General features: G+C 41.7%; 1 protein-coding gene across 2 annotated transcripts; it reads left to right on the top strand.

Annotated features, from left to right (window-relative positions):
* Positions 1–235: 235 nt before the first annotated feature.
* Positions 236–3467, top strand: EYA (eyes absent-like protein). 2 transcript variants are annotated; one of them, XM_078582185.1, is made up of 6 exons: positions 238–543; positions 621–749; positions 871–1038; positions 1593–1686; positions 1759–1932; positions 2983–3467. In XM_078582185.1, exons 2-6 carry the CDS (start codon positions 681–683, stop codon positions 3231–3233), a joined length of 756 nt encoding a protein of 251 aa, XP_078438311.1. In that variant the 5' UTR covers positions 238–543; positions 621–680; the 3' UTR covers positions 3234–3467. The 2 variants fall into 2 exon arrangements, with proteins under 2 accessions (XP_078438309.1, XP_078438311.1); XM_078582183.1 differs by having other exon boundaries at positions 236–749.
* Positions 3468–14698: the final 11231 nt, after the last annotated feature.

The following is a 14698-nucleotide window of genomic DNA, read 5'->3' as shown; positions in this document are numbered from 1 at the left end:
GATAGAGAGAGAGAGAGATGTGGAGAGAGGGAGAGGGGAAAGAGATAGAGAGAGAGATGTGGAGAAAGGGAGAGGGGGAAAGAGATAGAGTGAGAGAGGGAGAGATAGAGATAGATGGGGAGAGAGAGAGGGAGAGAGTGTGTGTGTGTGGTAGAGAGAGAGAGAGAGAGAGAGAGAGAGAGAGTCCTGTTGAACGAGGTTCTGGGTTTGACTCTGATGTCGGGTGAGGGGGGCCATCCCACCCGATCCGTCCAACACAGCTGGTCGGCTTTTTATGAAGCACGGATCGACTCACGGAAAACCTCCCTCTTTCCTTTCACCTCTCTCCCGACTTCTCTCCCTTCTCTCACTCCAATTCCGCTCTCTACAAATCTTTCCATCTCCTCAGATCTTCGGTTTTGTAGATAATTGAAGCGTCTCTCTCAAGAATTCTGGGTCTTTCTTGGAGCGTTGGCGCCGGTTATATCTGATTCTCAAGACAAGAATGCATTTTTAGGATGGATGATCCACCGAGCTGCCCATTGATTCAGAGAAATAGTTCAGGTCCGCCTCTCTCCCACGTTGAAGGCCCTTTATGTGTCTACATTTGGGACATGGATGAAACCCTTATATTGCTCAAGTCTTTGCTTGATGGAACATACGGAGTCGCCGTGGGTGGATCAAAGGATTTGCAAAAAGGGATGGAAATTGGACAACTCTGGGAGAGCCGTATTTTACAAGTTTGTGATGAGATTTTCCTTTATGAGCAAGTAAGAGTTGTGTTTCATCTGAAATTGTGTCCCGTACATCGTTTATTTTCCATTTCTATTGAGCATTTGTTAATTTCCATAGGTAATTAATGAGGGGTTTTTTTTTGGCCTCGTAAAACAGATTGAAAATTATAATGAGCCATTCATCGGTGCTTTAAGAGAATATGACGATTTGAGAGATTTGTCGGACTATGAATTCATGTCCGATGGCTTCACGGCCCCTTATGATGATGATAACAAAAGGAAGCTCGCGTACAGGCTCCGTCTTGCTTCGCAGAAGTATGAACAGGTGTTCATATATATTTACTTTTTGCTTGTTTCACAATTTTGCCTCCCTACCTATGGATTTATTTCTAAATTATGTGATTCAGTTGAATATTCAGTATGTCTTAACTCTGCTTGATTATGCTCATCTGATGAATCCGTTCATACCACAATCTTTTAATGTATTAAAGTCCTGAACAATGAAAAATCCTTGAACATAATGCAAATCCGAAATATAGGGATGTCCAGATCAAGGGTGTTGGGCGGTTGGGGGCTTGTTGTGCAGTGTAATTCAAATTCCCCAACACCCTTCGCCGCCTGGAGCTTGGCACAGAGCGAAGGGCGCTTTTGATCGGTTATTTGAAATCAAATTCATAAATTAAAGGACCCATGTGAATCATTGTTTAACAGATTCAAGTCTGTACATCGATATCACGGGTTTAGAACCTGTTCAAATGTATTTTTTGATATTATAAGTAGCGAATTTTTTTTTCCTTAGCCGGTGATCTCGCCATGCGACCATCCCTACGCTATTTGTGACATTTTACTGATTTATTTTCCTTTATTTGCCTTTCTCAGGGGTTACATAGTATTCTGGATAAAGAAATGATCAAACTGTGGGATGATCTGTATAACTTGACAGATCGATATTGTGATGGCTGGCTTTCATCTGGTTCGTATTTCTGAATGGCTGTTGGACTCAATTATTGTTTGTCTTTTCTTAAAATTAAAGGATATTTTTCAGCAAGAGCTTTGCTGGCCGACATTTGTCGGAGAAATTTGGACTCTGAAAATGGAGTGAATTCATCTTCTGCCAGTTGTTCAAGAATCAACGTCCTGGTTACCTCTGGGTCACTGATTCCAAGCCTCGTGAAATGCATGCTTTTTCGATTGGATGGCCTGATTCCCCATGAGAATGGTCAGTACTCTCTCTTCTTTCTCGGTTTCACTTTGTCTGTCTATCTTTATCTGTCACTGTTTCTTTCTGTGTGTCTTTCTCACTCTTTATATGCCCCGCTCTCTGTCTGTTTTTCCTCTTTACCCCTCCCTATCCTTCCCTACCTGACTATTTCTCTCTCTCTGTCTCTATCTGTCTCTCTCTTTCCTCTCTCTCTCTACACTATAATTTATGCGTCAAACTGCAGCCAGATCATGCAATCGAAATTGTGTGCCTATGACGATTTCCTTAGGAATTCATAATGATCCTTTTTTCTTGTATCCCATCCAAATTTTCTCAATCAGAAATTCAATAATAGATCTGTGAAATCGTTGGCTAGCATTTTTCAAATCCATTGTTGATTCTCATGTACCCAAACTATACAATCTAGTTATGGTTTCCTTGATCATGAAAAACCCGTCAAATCAGACCATTTTTTTTACTCCGATGCTTCTTTCTTGTACGAGTTGCTATTGTTCCGTCTTTAGTTTCGAAATTTGAATTTTTTTGTCTTATCTAAATTCATGCCAAAACTGATTTGATGAAAGTCACGTAACTCATACAATTAGGCGCATGAGATAAATCTGTTAATCATGGTTAATTTCTTCATATTAATGCATCTTCTTGCTGTAAATGCACTGATCTTCTCCAAAGTTTTGAAACTGGACTTGTAAGGATACACTTGTAAAATCATTGGCCAATAACTATTATACTCCGTCAATGATCGTCTGATTGCATAAATGATCAAGGTTAGCTATAATTACTCGAATCATTAGGATGAACTATCGCCAATTATTTCACATCAAGCATCATAATTTTAGGTATATGAAGTTTAATATTAGACTGCTAAAATCACAGGCGAATGCTTAAACTAAGATACAGTTCCTGGAATCATAAAAAAACATTTATTTTATATGTAATATATTTTTTTATACCAATGTAACTTTATATGGGTATCGTGGGAAATGTTTTTGGTCAATATAGCCAAAATTTTTTAGTTTAATTGTAACTCCATGAATCATTTCCATCCAGTGTACAGCTCCTGGGAAGTGGGCAAGCTGCAGTGTTTTAAGTGGATAAGGGAGCAGTTTCCTGGGCCAAAGACAAGGTTCTGTGTTATAGGAGATGGGCCGGAAGAGTGCAGTGCGGCGGAGACAATGCGCTGGCCCTTTGTCCAAATTGACCTCGTCCGACGTGGCAGTGGACTTCGATTTCCTGGGTTGACTATGAAGATGCTTGGATATTACATAGATGCTGTTTATGGCGATTCTGACTCTGACTGAATCCAAGCTCTAGAAAATGACCATTTACCCTTGTCTCTGATGGAAAATGACGAGATCATCTCAGGTGAAATCATCTTTGAGAGCTGAGGTCGTACATGGATAAATTATTTAAATTGGTGCCCTTTTCATCAGGTTCGTATGTTTTACTCCAGCAGTGATGTGCAACTAAACTTTGGCACAAAATTACTCCCTTTCTGCTTGTTCACGTTGTTTGTTCAAACTGTTGACTGTCTATCTCCTCTGTCAAGAGAGAAATAGATTCTGCCAGGGGAAGAGAGTAGAAGAGTATTGCACACACACAGAGCAAGGTTTAGAGAGATAGATAAAGAGTTTGTCAGAGAAAAGACAAGTTTGGAAGGTCGTTAATATGGATAGGTGATGAGTGATGTTAATGCTATTATTAATTCGTTGACCTCCATGACAAAATATGTTTAGAACTGCTTTTATTTCAACAGGTAGTCAAGGTGGGATAGAAATCTCAAATATGAAAGTAACATCAAAGTGGATAGAACTTCTCTAAAGTTTTGGCATCAATCAACTTAACAGTTGGAGTAAAACCAATCAATAACTTTGCACAGTTGGTTGCAAAATGGATCAATAATTTTCTTGTCTGTCATCTGATTACAGATCTCCATTGTGCATTGTGAAACAATCTTGCATGAAAATTCTAAAGGATTGGCATAGTCCACCAATATCTTCTATCTGGTGTCACATAAATTTCTCTTTTTTATGTAATAAAACTGCTTCAACGAGGCTTCTAACACGGCTCTTTGTCTAATTGGTCTTGTCTTGGCAAATATTCATTATTTTGATAAGTACACGGATGAACAGAGCTACAATACCCTATGACATATTGAAGAACAATTCAACACTATTATTTCGAAGGCATGTGTGAATGATGAATAAATATATTCAGGCTCAGACATAGTATTCGCCCGTCCCGATACCGGTACCGGATGACGGTATCAGGACAGATGCTGTATCGGATACCGGAAATGCAATTTCCGGTATCCATTCATTTCGATATCCAGATATCGGATATTGGTATCGGATATTGGTTGCTACAGTGCCAATATCTGATACCGATATCTGTCTCCATGTCGAGATTCATCTCCATCTCAGGGGGAAGGATGACGATATCGGATATCGGGAGTGGATATCGGTTTTCGATATCCAACACTGATATATTGTATAAAAATATATTTCATTCATTATTAAAGAGCGATTAGCCGAATCAACTTGCGGTAGAGGGTATTCAGAGCTTTTAATTTTTTTATTGGCGCTGTAATATATACAAGTCAAACTTTTTTTTCTTCCATATGGGATAACAGCAGGATTCCGAGATTAACAAACTCTGAATACTTTATCCCATATGGAAGATAAAAGAAATTTCGGCCTGTATTTATTAGACAAAGTATTAATATCATAAATATATATTATATATAAGCCGATTATAATATAAAGAAAATCTATCGATATAATATTAATTCATTTAATATATACCCTGTATAATATATACAGCGCACGATTTTATATATCTTCCATATGGGATAACAGGATTCGAATTTTAGTGTAAACTGCAAATCCTGTTATCCCATATGGAAGAAAATAAAAATATTACACTGTATATATTAATCGAGGTTGATAACATATCAAAACGTAAGTCCTTAGATTTAAATAAACCAATGAATGAGATAGATAGCTTAATTTTTTTCAGTCGATACCGGTACCGATATCCGGATATCAAAAACCGATATCCAGCATCCGATATCCGTCGCATCCCTCTACCTTCGGTATCCGGTACCGATATCCGATATCTGGCACCGTCCCATTTTTTTCTGGATATCGGTTGTCCGATACTGGATGACGGACGGATATCAGTTGGGCGAACCCTACTCAGACATTGTTTACTCTGACTTTTCTGTCCCCAATAACAGGCTAATAAAATTTGCATTGTTTGGTCTACATCATTAGGCTTGTCACATTCACAAGGTTCTCATGAATATTAGTTTATGGAGTTAAGTTCGATGAGAAGGATGGGAAACTAAGGCCAAACAGTTAAACATATGTCCGTAGGTTCTTATACTAAGCATGGAAAGCTCACTATATTTTTCTGATACTTCTCTTTTATATTCTTGAAGGAATTACCTTTAGGCATCTAATATCTAAATGATCAGGGTACTAATTTTTTATTCCACACATAAACAGAATCATGTAATGGAAGCATGACCATTAGTATAAGTTGCCTTATAACTATGTTAAAGTTTTTTAAATTATCCCAAGTTTCTCCAAAAGTTTTGGGCCCATAATTTTTGAGATTTTATTTGTTCTGAATCTATTTTTTACTAAATTTTTAAACCTAAATTTCATATAAAATTTGAATAAGAAAATATTTTAATTTAATCTTCTTAGAGTTTATCTTATAATTTAAGAAAGTCAAGGCTCTGCAAGTTTGTTCATTAACACTTCAAATGAAACCTTTGATCCGAATGTTTATTCCAAGGGTTAATGAAAATTCCTCTATCTCAGATTGGTTATGACACATGAAAATAAATGCAATTCATCCACTAAATTTATAAAGAGTAAATCGATACCTTTAGAAGAAATATAAATTTTATATGATTACTTCTATCCACAAAGTTTAGAAAGGGTAGACTGGTACCTTTATCAAGTTTATTTTATTTATTCATATGTTATTACACTGAGATTATAAACAATGCTGGATAACTGAGATTGGGGTTGTGGATCTTGCCGTCTGATGTTCTTTGATGATATTGGATAACCAAGAATATAACCCTAAGTTTCAAATATAGACCGTTAGGAAGTGGTGTTGGACTGGATTGGGTCGAATCCCAGTACTTTTTCTTTTCTTGCTTCTCTAATATCACATCTCATTGGGGTGTGATCATTTCTCTAGCTTTCTTCTTTGTTTCAGCTTGGGCCATTCTGCAATTGAAAAGGAGTAAATATGAATCCCATATGAAATAAATCTAAGAGTGTTATTATGATGTGCTGACTGAGACTACCCCTTCCCGATGCCTAAGAATGCAGTGTTAAGGCCGGACATCACTAGAGATAGTCTGAGATGTTCATACCCATTTCCTTTTTTCAATGCCTTTAATAACTCAAATGATATAATTCTCATGTGCCTTTTTTTTCTACTTGTTAATCAAAACTCAATAAGGCTAACAAACAAAGTTGCTCATACTCTTGACCTGAAATATCCAGCATATGATGGGAACTGAAATAAAAGGATCCTCAATGTACAAAAGCTACACCATTTTTTCCTCAATAAATAATAACTGAAAATATTTTGTATCTGGATATTTTTAGAAAAAAATATTGGGGATATGTCCTTAAAATTCATATAGTAGTCTGCAAATAAATCATAAATTGATGCATACGCTCGAGTTGGTCAATATTCCACTTGAGGAAGAACAAAGTAGCACAAGAGTAAGAAAAATAAGAGAGAGAGAGAGAGAGAGAAATTGAGAGGGAGAGAAGGAAATAGAGAAAGGAATAAAGAGAGAGAGAAATAGAGAGAGCGAGAAATACAGAGAAATAGAGAGTGGACAAAGATAGAGGGGGTTAAAGAGAGAGACTCTGTGAAATTGAGAGAGGGAGAGAGGGAACGGCGTATTCGGGACATGACGGCCCAGACATGACAGGATGGATGACGGGTGGTGACTAAGGGGACGTGACAAACTTTTTGTCACGTCTCTGTCCCGTCACACATCTGTGGATTTTGAAAATATCCATCACATTCACGTCACGTGTCACGGAAACTATCGTCCTGTCCTTGTCCAATCACCGATTGGCATCACTATCACATGTGACGAAAATAAAAATTGGAATTTGGAAAGGAAAAAGCATAACTTGTTTGAGAATTATCATCGTATGTGTCCCGCGCCCTTCATTTGTCACTCGTTTCAGAAACAGAGACCCTGCACTTGTTCGTAACTCGTCAATTGTCAAGGGCGAAGGTCGTCGCCTCATCAGGTGTCCTGCGCACTGGCAAAGGTCACACTGCAATTTCATTCATTCTATCTATTTGTCCCTGCACTCTCCCTTCTGTTTTCTCACTTCTGTTTTCTATCTATTGTTAAATTTCATTGGAATTTAATCCGATCATTTCGTCCAACTTCTTGGAACTTAATCCATTATTATTACCAAATATCATATTTTTTAAATATCAAAACGAAATGAAGAACTTTCCTACGAAGGATCTTCAAATTTGGGTATTTAAAATTCAGCAGAGATGGGTATCTGAGTCACCATCATCTCAAAACTAGAATAACACTTTTTGAAGAATTTATAATTTAATTGATGTCACAAATTAATTTGTTTTCTGTTTTTTCATGACCTGTAAGAAACGGCCTTAATTTCAGTAGATCGTCTAAAAGTATTGAATGAAAAGGGAACGTGATCATTACCATCCATTCATATGATTCTCTCAATTGCCACCCAACATCTCTTTTTTGTTCATTTTCATGTAAATATTTATGTGTAAGTGGTTTTTTCATCTACAGTTGTCTTTAAAAACCTCTTTGGAAGAGGATATGTATTTGATATTTCAACATCTTGACGAATTTCAGAAAAATACCAAGGAAAACATGGAAGTTATTTTCTTGAATATCATATTCGTCTCTGTTGTTCTTCATCGTTTATGCACTATTATTACTGTTTAATCAGATTTTTCAGACACTCTTTCTATATCTCTCTATCTATATATCTATCCCCGCACTCTCATTTTCTCACTAATGTTTTCTCTCTATCTTTTTATCTGTCTCTACCTTCACTCTCCCTCTCTCCCCTTCTCTTTTCTCTCTATCCATGTTGATGCACTCTCTCTTTCACGGTTTCATCTAATTACATCTCTATGTACTCCCTCTTTCTCCATCTTTCACCTTCTTTCGCTGTCTCTCTCTGCACTATTTCTTTTCTCCCCACTGACATGTCATGTACTGGAGACAACTAATGTGGATGTAATGTGAGTGATGATGATGCAACGATGAAATCACTGAGAAGTATAAATCTGGTGTCGACGGACACCAACGACCATTGAGCTACGGTAAGTGCGACCTAGGAATGCCACTAGGCTCCCGATGATCCGAACGTGAGGTTGAACACCGATGGTGCGAGCTCGACTACTGTCGTTTCTGCACACGCCTTCGATGGTCTCAACCAAGGACGTACCAAATGAAATCCTAATCCTCAGAATGTGAATCCTATCTATCACTAATCTAACCCCGCGAAGGAGAAAATGTTCGGAGGCACTCAAAGAAATAATATAACACTTAGAGGGAATTGATGAGCGTACCAGGAATGGTAGGCCCGGACGATGTCTGATTCAACAGCAGTGAAAGGTGAGCAACATGTAGGCACGATGATAACGCAGGTAGGTGCGGCAGCGCAAGTAGGCACGATGGCTCAAGTACGTGTGGTCGCGCAAGTAGGCGTGGCAGCGCAAGTAGGCAGCTATGCACAGAGACGGGCATGGCGGCGCAAGTAGGCAGCTATGCACGGAGACGGGCGTGGCGACGAAGAGTTCTGTGGCAGTGACCACGGCTAGCGTAGATCTAGATGGCCAAGAAATCTGCGGCCCGATTGTCAACCAACAGCTGCGATGGGCCGCGGCAATGATTGCTAGGGTTGGTGCAGCCATAGTGAGCTACAGTGACTGCTAGGACTACTGCGGAGGCCGCAACGGACTGCGGGGGCCGCTAGGGTTGCGCCGACTTCAGGCTGTTGCGGCGGCTGCAGGCGACTGCGGCGACCGCGGGCTGTTGTGGCGGCTGTAGTTGCGACGGCTTCAGCAACTCCAAAGACTATAGGTTGCTCCGGCGCCCGCAGGCTGTTGCGGTGGCCGTGGGCGGCTGTGGCGGCCGCTGGTTGCCACGATGGCCAGGTGCTGTTGTGGTGGTTGCGGGCTGCAGCTTACAACCGCGGTCTACGGCCGCTATTGCAGCTATGGCCGTAGTTGCTGGCTGAAAGGCCACGATGGCAGCGCAGCTTGTAGCAGACCTTGGAGACGATGATCACTAGCAGGAAGGTCGCGGGAGACAACGACTAGAGCTCCAGCGAAGGCCACGGCAGCGGTGATTTCTTGCAAAGACGGCGGCGGTTTTCGGCGACCTCTGGGGTTATTTTCTCTCACCTAACTTTATAGTGGCATTTTTGTAAATATGATGAAAACTCAAAAAAACTAAAAATCAGGAAAAATCCTTAAAAATCACATTTTTTCAATCTTTCTTCTATCCTCTCTTCCTATGGGTGGGCCCCACCTTTTACAGGAGCAAATATGGGCCTTCCCCTTAGAAATAAAAGGGAGAAGGCCCAATTAAGTGTAATTAGGGCCCCCTAATAGGAGAAAGAAACCCACTAACACGCCCACACATGGGCTCACACACACGCAAACGTGTAGGTCCATAGCGCGGTCCAAACACATGTGAACAAACAAAAACAAACACATACGCGGCCGACATACATTGCCTACTGATAAGCCTAAAATTGATGTGTAATTACATCGTTGTTTGGGCTTTTAGACTTATGCAATAAAATTTAAAATAACCCCTAATCACTAAATAATATATATAGAGCAAGCAAGGGGTCAAACCACAAGGAGGCACTAAGCAATAATTTTTATCCAATTTCAAATCCATTTATACAAGAATGTATTAATTTTGCATTTAATAGACCTTAATTATGTTTAAATATGTTTATAATTAATCAAAATTAAGTAGAAACTTAATTTTGATTTAGTATTTTCGGTCAAGACATTTGGATAGGATAATTTTTATTATAAGATCAGATTAATTTGGATTTCCAATTTCCCAATAAAAATAATTTTTATAACACAATTTTTATATATTTAAAATTGGGAATTAATAAACACGAAAGGGGGTTTTCAAATTGGACTTGAAGATGGATGATTTTTTTAATGAAATTTTAGATTTAGGTATTTATATGTTTGATTGAATTTCTAAACAATGAATTCTGAAATCTAGAGAGAGAAAATAGGAGATCTAACCTAGAGAGAGAAAGTAGAAGAATTTAGGGAAAAAAGTGAAATTCGGCCCTAATCTATCTAAAAATACAGAATGGTTCCAAATCAATGTAGAACTAAAGATTAAAAATCAGATCTTGAATTAAAATCAAAATGCAATGCTAATTTCATTTCAAATCAACTTCATGGGCAAGTACATTTCGCCCATGCCATGGTATTTTAGAATCTTTCAAGAAGAAGTTCAAAATACAAATTAGAAACTTACAACTTTCAATGATGAATCAGGATATGTCGACTTCCAAAGCAATTCATGTGTCCTTCCTGGCCAAATCATTGGGTAGAGCTTCAAAAACTAAATTTCGCCTTCTTCCTGACCTCTATTTAAAAATCCAACAGTCTGGATCGTAGAGGGGGAAAAGACAAACATGCCTTCTAAATTTCAGCTCAATCGGACAGCTAGATCTCAAGATATTGCCATTTTACTGGCGTTTAATCTCAACCGTTAGATTTTTATCTCTCCTCCACTCAGATAGAAAATGCCCTTTTTTAATTGCTCTCATTGTTTTTATCCACTCTCATATCACACACTGCCACGCCGCTGTGCGTGAAAAAAGATGAAATCATTGGCATTAAAGAAGGAGAGGGATTATACCTTTTAATGGCGGAGAACGCGCCACGTCGCCCGTCTGTTTTCATTTTGACTAAAATAAAACAAAAAGGTGAGCTTACCGCATATTTTGAATGCACGCACAGTTGATTGCCGTGTGCATTAAATGCACTCGGCGAATCGATTATGTGTGCCTGTAGTACGAACGAATCTTCATAAATGTACGTGTGTCAATTTCTGCGTGCAATAAATGCACGCGGCTAACCAACTACGCGTACGAGGTATCTATTAGATCTTATTATTATATGCAAAAAGTATACTTCAATAAATGCATGCGAAGAACAATTCTCCGCATGCATTTATTTCATGAAATGAATCAATTAAAATAAAAAATGCATACCTTTTTTTCTTTGTTGCATGTGCCACGTTGATGTTTTAGCATAATAATTGGCTCATTAGGGCATCGCGCACTGCGATGCCATAATGAGCTAATAATGCTCAGTTTTTTTAATGCATCCACTTATTCACTTGAACTTTGGGCGAATGACGTGGATGTCACGTTATATATATAAATATATTTATAAATGCTTTCTAAAATGCCAAATAAATAAAATATGTATTCTTTAAATTTGTAAAATCATTTCTTGGCTAAATATTGGTCAGAAAATCATAAAAAAAATATGGGAAAATTCCAGAAAATTAGTAAAACTCATACCAACCTTTAGCCAAGTATTCCAAAACCTTTAAAAAAAAATTTATTCAATCCAAATAGGTCAAATACCATGTAAAACATACAAAAAGTTCAAAAAAATAATAAAATCAAAGTGTAAGTTATTTATCTCCATTTATATATGATAACATGCAAATATGGCCATTAAAACACAAATGTAATGTAATATTCATCAATTAAACATTAAAATTTGTAACTTTTCACCTACTAAACAAGGAAAATGCAAGGAAAGATAATGTCAAATCTTTGTGGCCCGTTGACGAGGCAAGGTACTCCGAAGGCTAGGTATCGCGCGTGAACCCTTTCTCGACGAATAGGTTCGAGGGGGTCTTCGAAGCTGATGGTCCCCCTTCAATCTTTCTCTCCCTCTCTGCATTTTTACTCTCTCCGTCTGTCTTTCTGCACATCATATTTCTCCATCTTTTTCTCTCTCCATTTTTCTCTATTTCTCTGCATTTTCTACTCTCTCTCTTTGTCTATCTCTTTGCACATCATATTTCTCCATCTTCTTCTCCATCCATTTTTCTCTCTCTCTCTGCATTTTCTACTCTCTCCATGTGTCTATCTGTACATCATATTTCTTCATCTTCTTCTCGCTACATGTTTCTCTCTCTCTCTCTCTGCATTTTCTACTGTCTCCATCTGTCTATTTGCACATCATATTTCTCCATCCTCTTCTCCCTCCATTTTTCTCTCCCTCTCTCTCTACATTTTCTACTCTCTCCATCTGTCTATCTACACATCATATATCTCCATCTTGTTCTTTTTGGGTTCTAGAGGCCTAGATCTGGGTGAAGAAATCAAAACGATACGTAGGAAAAGGCTTTTTCAAAAATCGCACGGCATCAATGAAATCATGAAACAAAGTACCTTTGCCGGATCGCATCTATGATTTCTTGGATCATGGAGCGAGGCGAGTCGAGCCAATCAATTGTGCAGCCTCTAGATCGTATCTATGCGATCCTCGCCACGTCGAATCTCCTCCTTCTCATTGATGAGCCCCCTTCAATCTCTGTCATTGTTGTTACGTTGTCTCGATCGCACTGGGAGCTGAGAGGGATTGTGGGGAGAAGGGAAAAGAAGGGGAAGGCCCCTTAAAAATTCTGGCATGGTTGAATTTTGTTCAGAACCTTCCCCAATTTACACTAAGTGGGTATTTTTTATAAAACTCCCAAAACTTAAGTATATCTTCTGACGTCCAAAAGACCCTTTGCGTGTGACCCTCTAGGCCCATGTATCAATCTAGTTAACGACTCTAGTGGCCCTATGACCTTTATTGGCATTACTAATTAATTAATTATATCAACATATAGATTAATTAATGTCGAATTGATTTAACCCAATCAATAGGTAGAGTCTCCAACACTTGGGGTACCAAGCTACACCTCGTGTTCGAGAAGATACAAAGGAGTGTTATCGACTTACTCATGGAACCTGTTCGTCATCGCTTACCGTGTATGTATAGTCCTTCATCCACTTGACGCTCCTAGGATGACTTAGGGTATGGTCAACTGTCAAACCCTAATCGGTCATTTGACTAAGTACTGATGCATTCAGAAAGCATCAAAGTACTCTTCTCTAATATTTTACTGCCTTGGCCCAGGACTTCATCGCATAGTCTTCCTTGAGCTGTCACCTCTTGATGGCGAGGCCCTCAACTTATCCATACTTTTTCTCTAAAGTATAGGTGAATTTTCATCCTTTTTTTAGGTTAAATTGTTTTTCCCTTATTTTCCTCAAGGTTCCGATAAAAGGAACCCCACATGTAATAGAATGTAGACTTTTCCTTTTGAGAAAGAAATTTTTGGAAGAAGGTCCGAGTGACCTAGAGCGGCTCCGCCGCCGGCCAAGTTCGCCTGCCCGTGCTGCTTGGCCGCGCTCCGTGTCGCCTCGTCCGCCTGCCCTGCCTGGATCGTCGCGCTCGCGCCGCCCTCGCTGCGCCAGCGCCGCCTCGTCCGCCTACCCAGCCTGCCTTGCCGCGCCCGCGCCACCTCGCCGCGCCCCGCGCCCCGCGCCTCCTCGCCGCGCCCCGCGCCGCCTCGCCGCACCCCGCGTCGCCTCGCCGTGCCCCGCGCCGCCCCGCCGCCCTCTCGCCACGCCCCATGCTGCCCCGCTGGCGCCCACGCCGTCGCGCGCCATCCCGGCACCCACGCCGCCCGCGTCTTCCCGCAGCGCCACGTGCCGTCCCGCGCTGCTGCACGGCGTCCCGCGATGCCGCGCCACCCGCACGCCTTCATGTGCCGCCCGGCGTGGCCCGCGTCGCCCGGAGTCGCCCTGCGCCACCCGGTGTCATCCGCGCCGCCCAGCGTCGCCTGTGCTACCCGGAGCCGCCCGCGTTGCCCGACACCACCCTCCACGCCGCCCGCGCCGCCCAGGCGCTGCCGCCGCTGGACCCAGGCTGCGCCACCGCGCGCCGGTTCGATCGATCGGCCCAATGGGCCCTTCGGCCTAATGGGCCGGTTCCAACCAGCCAAGCCCACCAGGCCCAGCCGCCGAACCCGCGCCCCGAGGCGCCGAATTCCCGTGCCCCGAGGCACCGCTCGCCAGCTTCTTAACCACCCCAGCTCGTGTCCCGAGGCGCCATTCCTTTGATGGCCGGGCACGCAACCCAGGCCTGCCAAGTCAGCCCTAGCCCTTGTGGGCTTGGCTTATTGGGATGCTTCCGGCCGGGCTGTCGGCCCAGACCGCGGTCCTGCCAGCGGCCCAGACCGCGTCCTGCGGCCCTGCATCAGCGGCCCCGCTGCCAGCCGCGCCCAGACCGGGCGCCCGCCGCGCCGCCGCCGCCGCCGCGCTTCGCCGCCGTCGCCGCTCGCCGATGTCGTTCATCGATGCCGGTTGCCGACGATGCTCGTCGTCGCCACTCGCTGACGCCGTTCCTCGACGCCTCCACCAACGCCTCGCCGACTATCTGAGGACCTTCGCCCACACAAAGATAGAGACACCCTCCGGCTCGACGAAATGAGGATCCTCATGCAGAACCATGCCGGGACATCTACACCGACAAGTGGGACGTGCCGTTCAAGATCGTCCCCGAGCCGGACAAACTGGCCCGCGCTCCTACCATGGGACGCTAACGACGTCCGTCCTGCATCACCTCTTATACCAAGGGTGATCGATCCCAT

The sequence above is a fragment of the Wolffia australiana genome, chromosome 10, assembly GCF_029677425.1.
Source record: "Wolffia australiana isolate 7733 chromosome 10, ASM2967742v1".
Taxonomy (NCBI): domain Eukaryota; kingdom Viridiplantae; phylum Streptophyta; class Magnoliopsida; order Alismatales; family Araceae; genus Wolffia; species Wolffia australiana.
Note: the sequence above shows the minus strand (reverse complement) of the source record. Positions and strands in the feature narration are given on the sequence as shown.

Bases quoted from the DNA above. Each gene is read 5' to 3' on its own strand.
- EYA (XM_078582183.1), top strand. From the start codon at position 498: ATGGATGATCCACCGAGCTGCCCATTGATTCAGAGAAATAGTTCAGGT. The intron at 1,039-1,592 runs GTGTTCATATAT...TGCCTTTCTCAG, and splicing joins CTTCGCAGAAGTATGAACAG to GGGTTACATAGTATTCTGGA. The intron at 1,687-1,758 runs GTTCGTATTTCT...GATATTTTTCAG, and splicing joins TGATGGCTGGCTTTCATCTG to CAAGAGCTTTGCTGGCCGAC.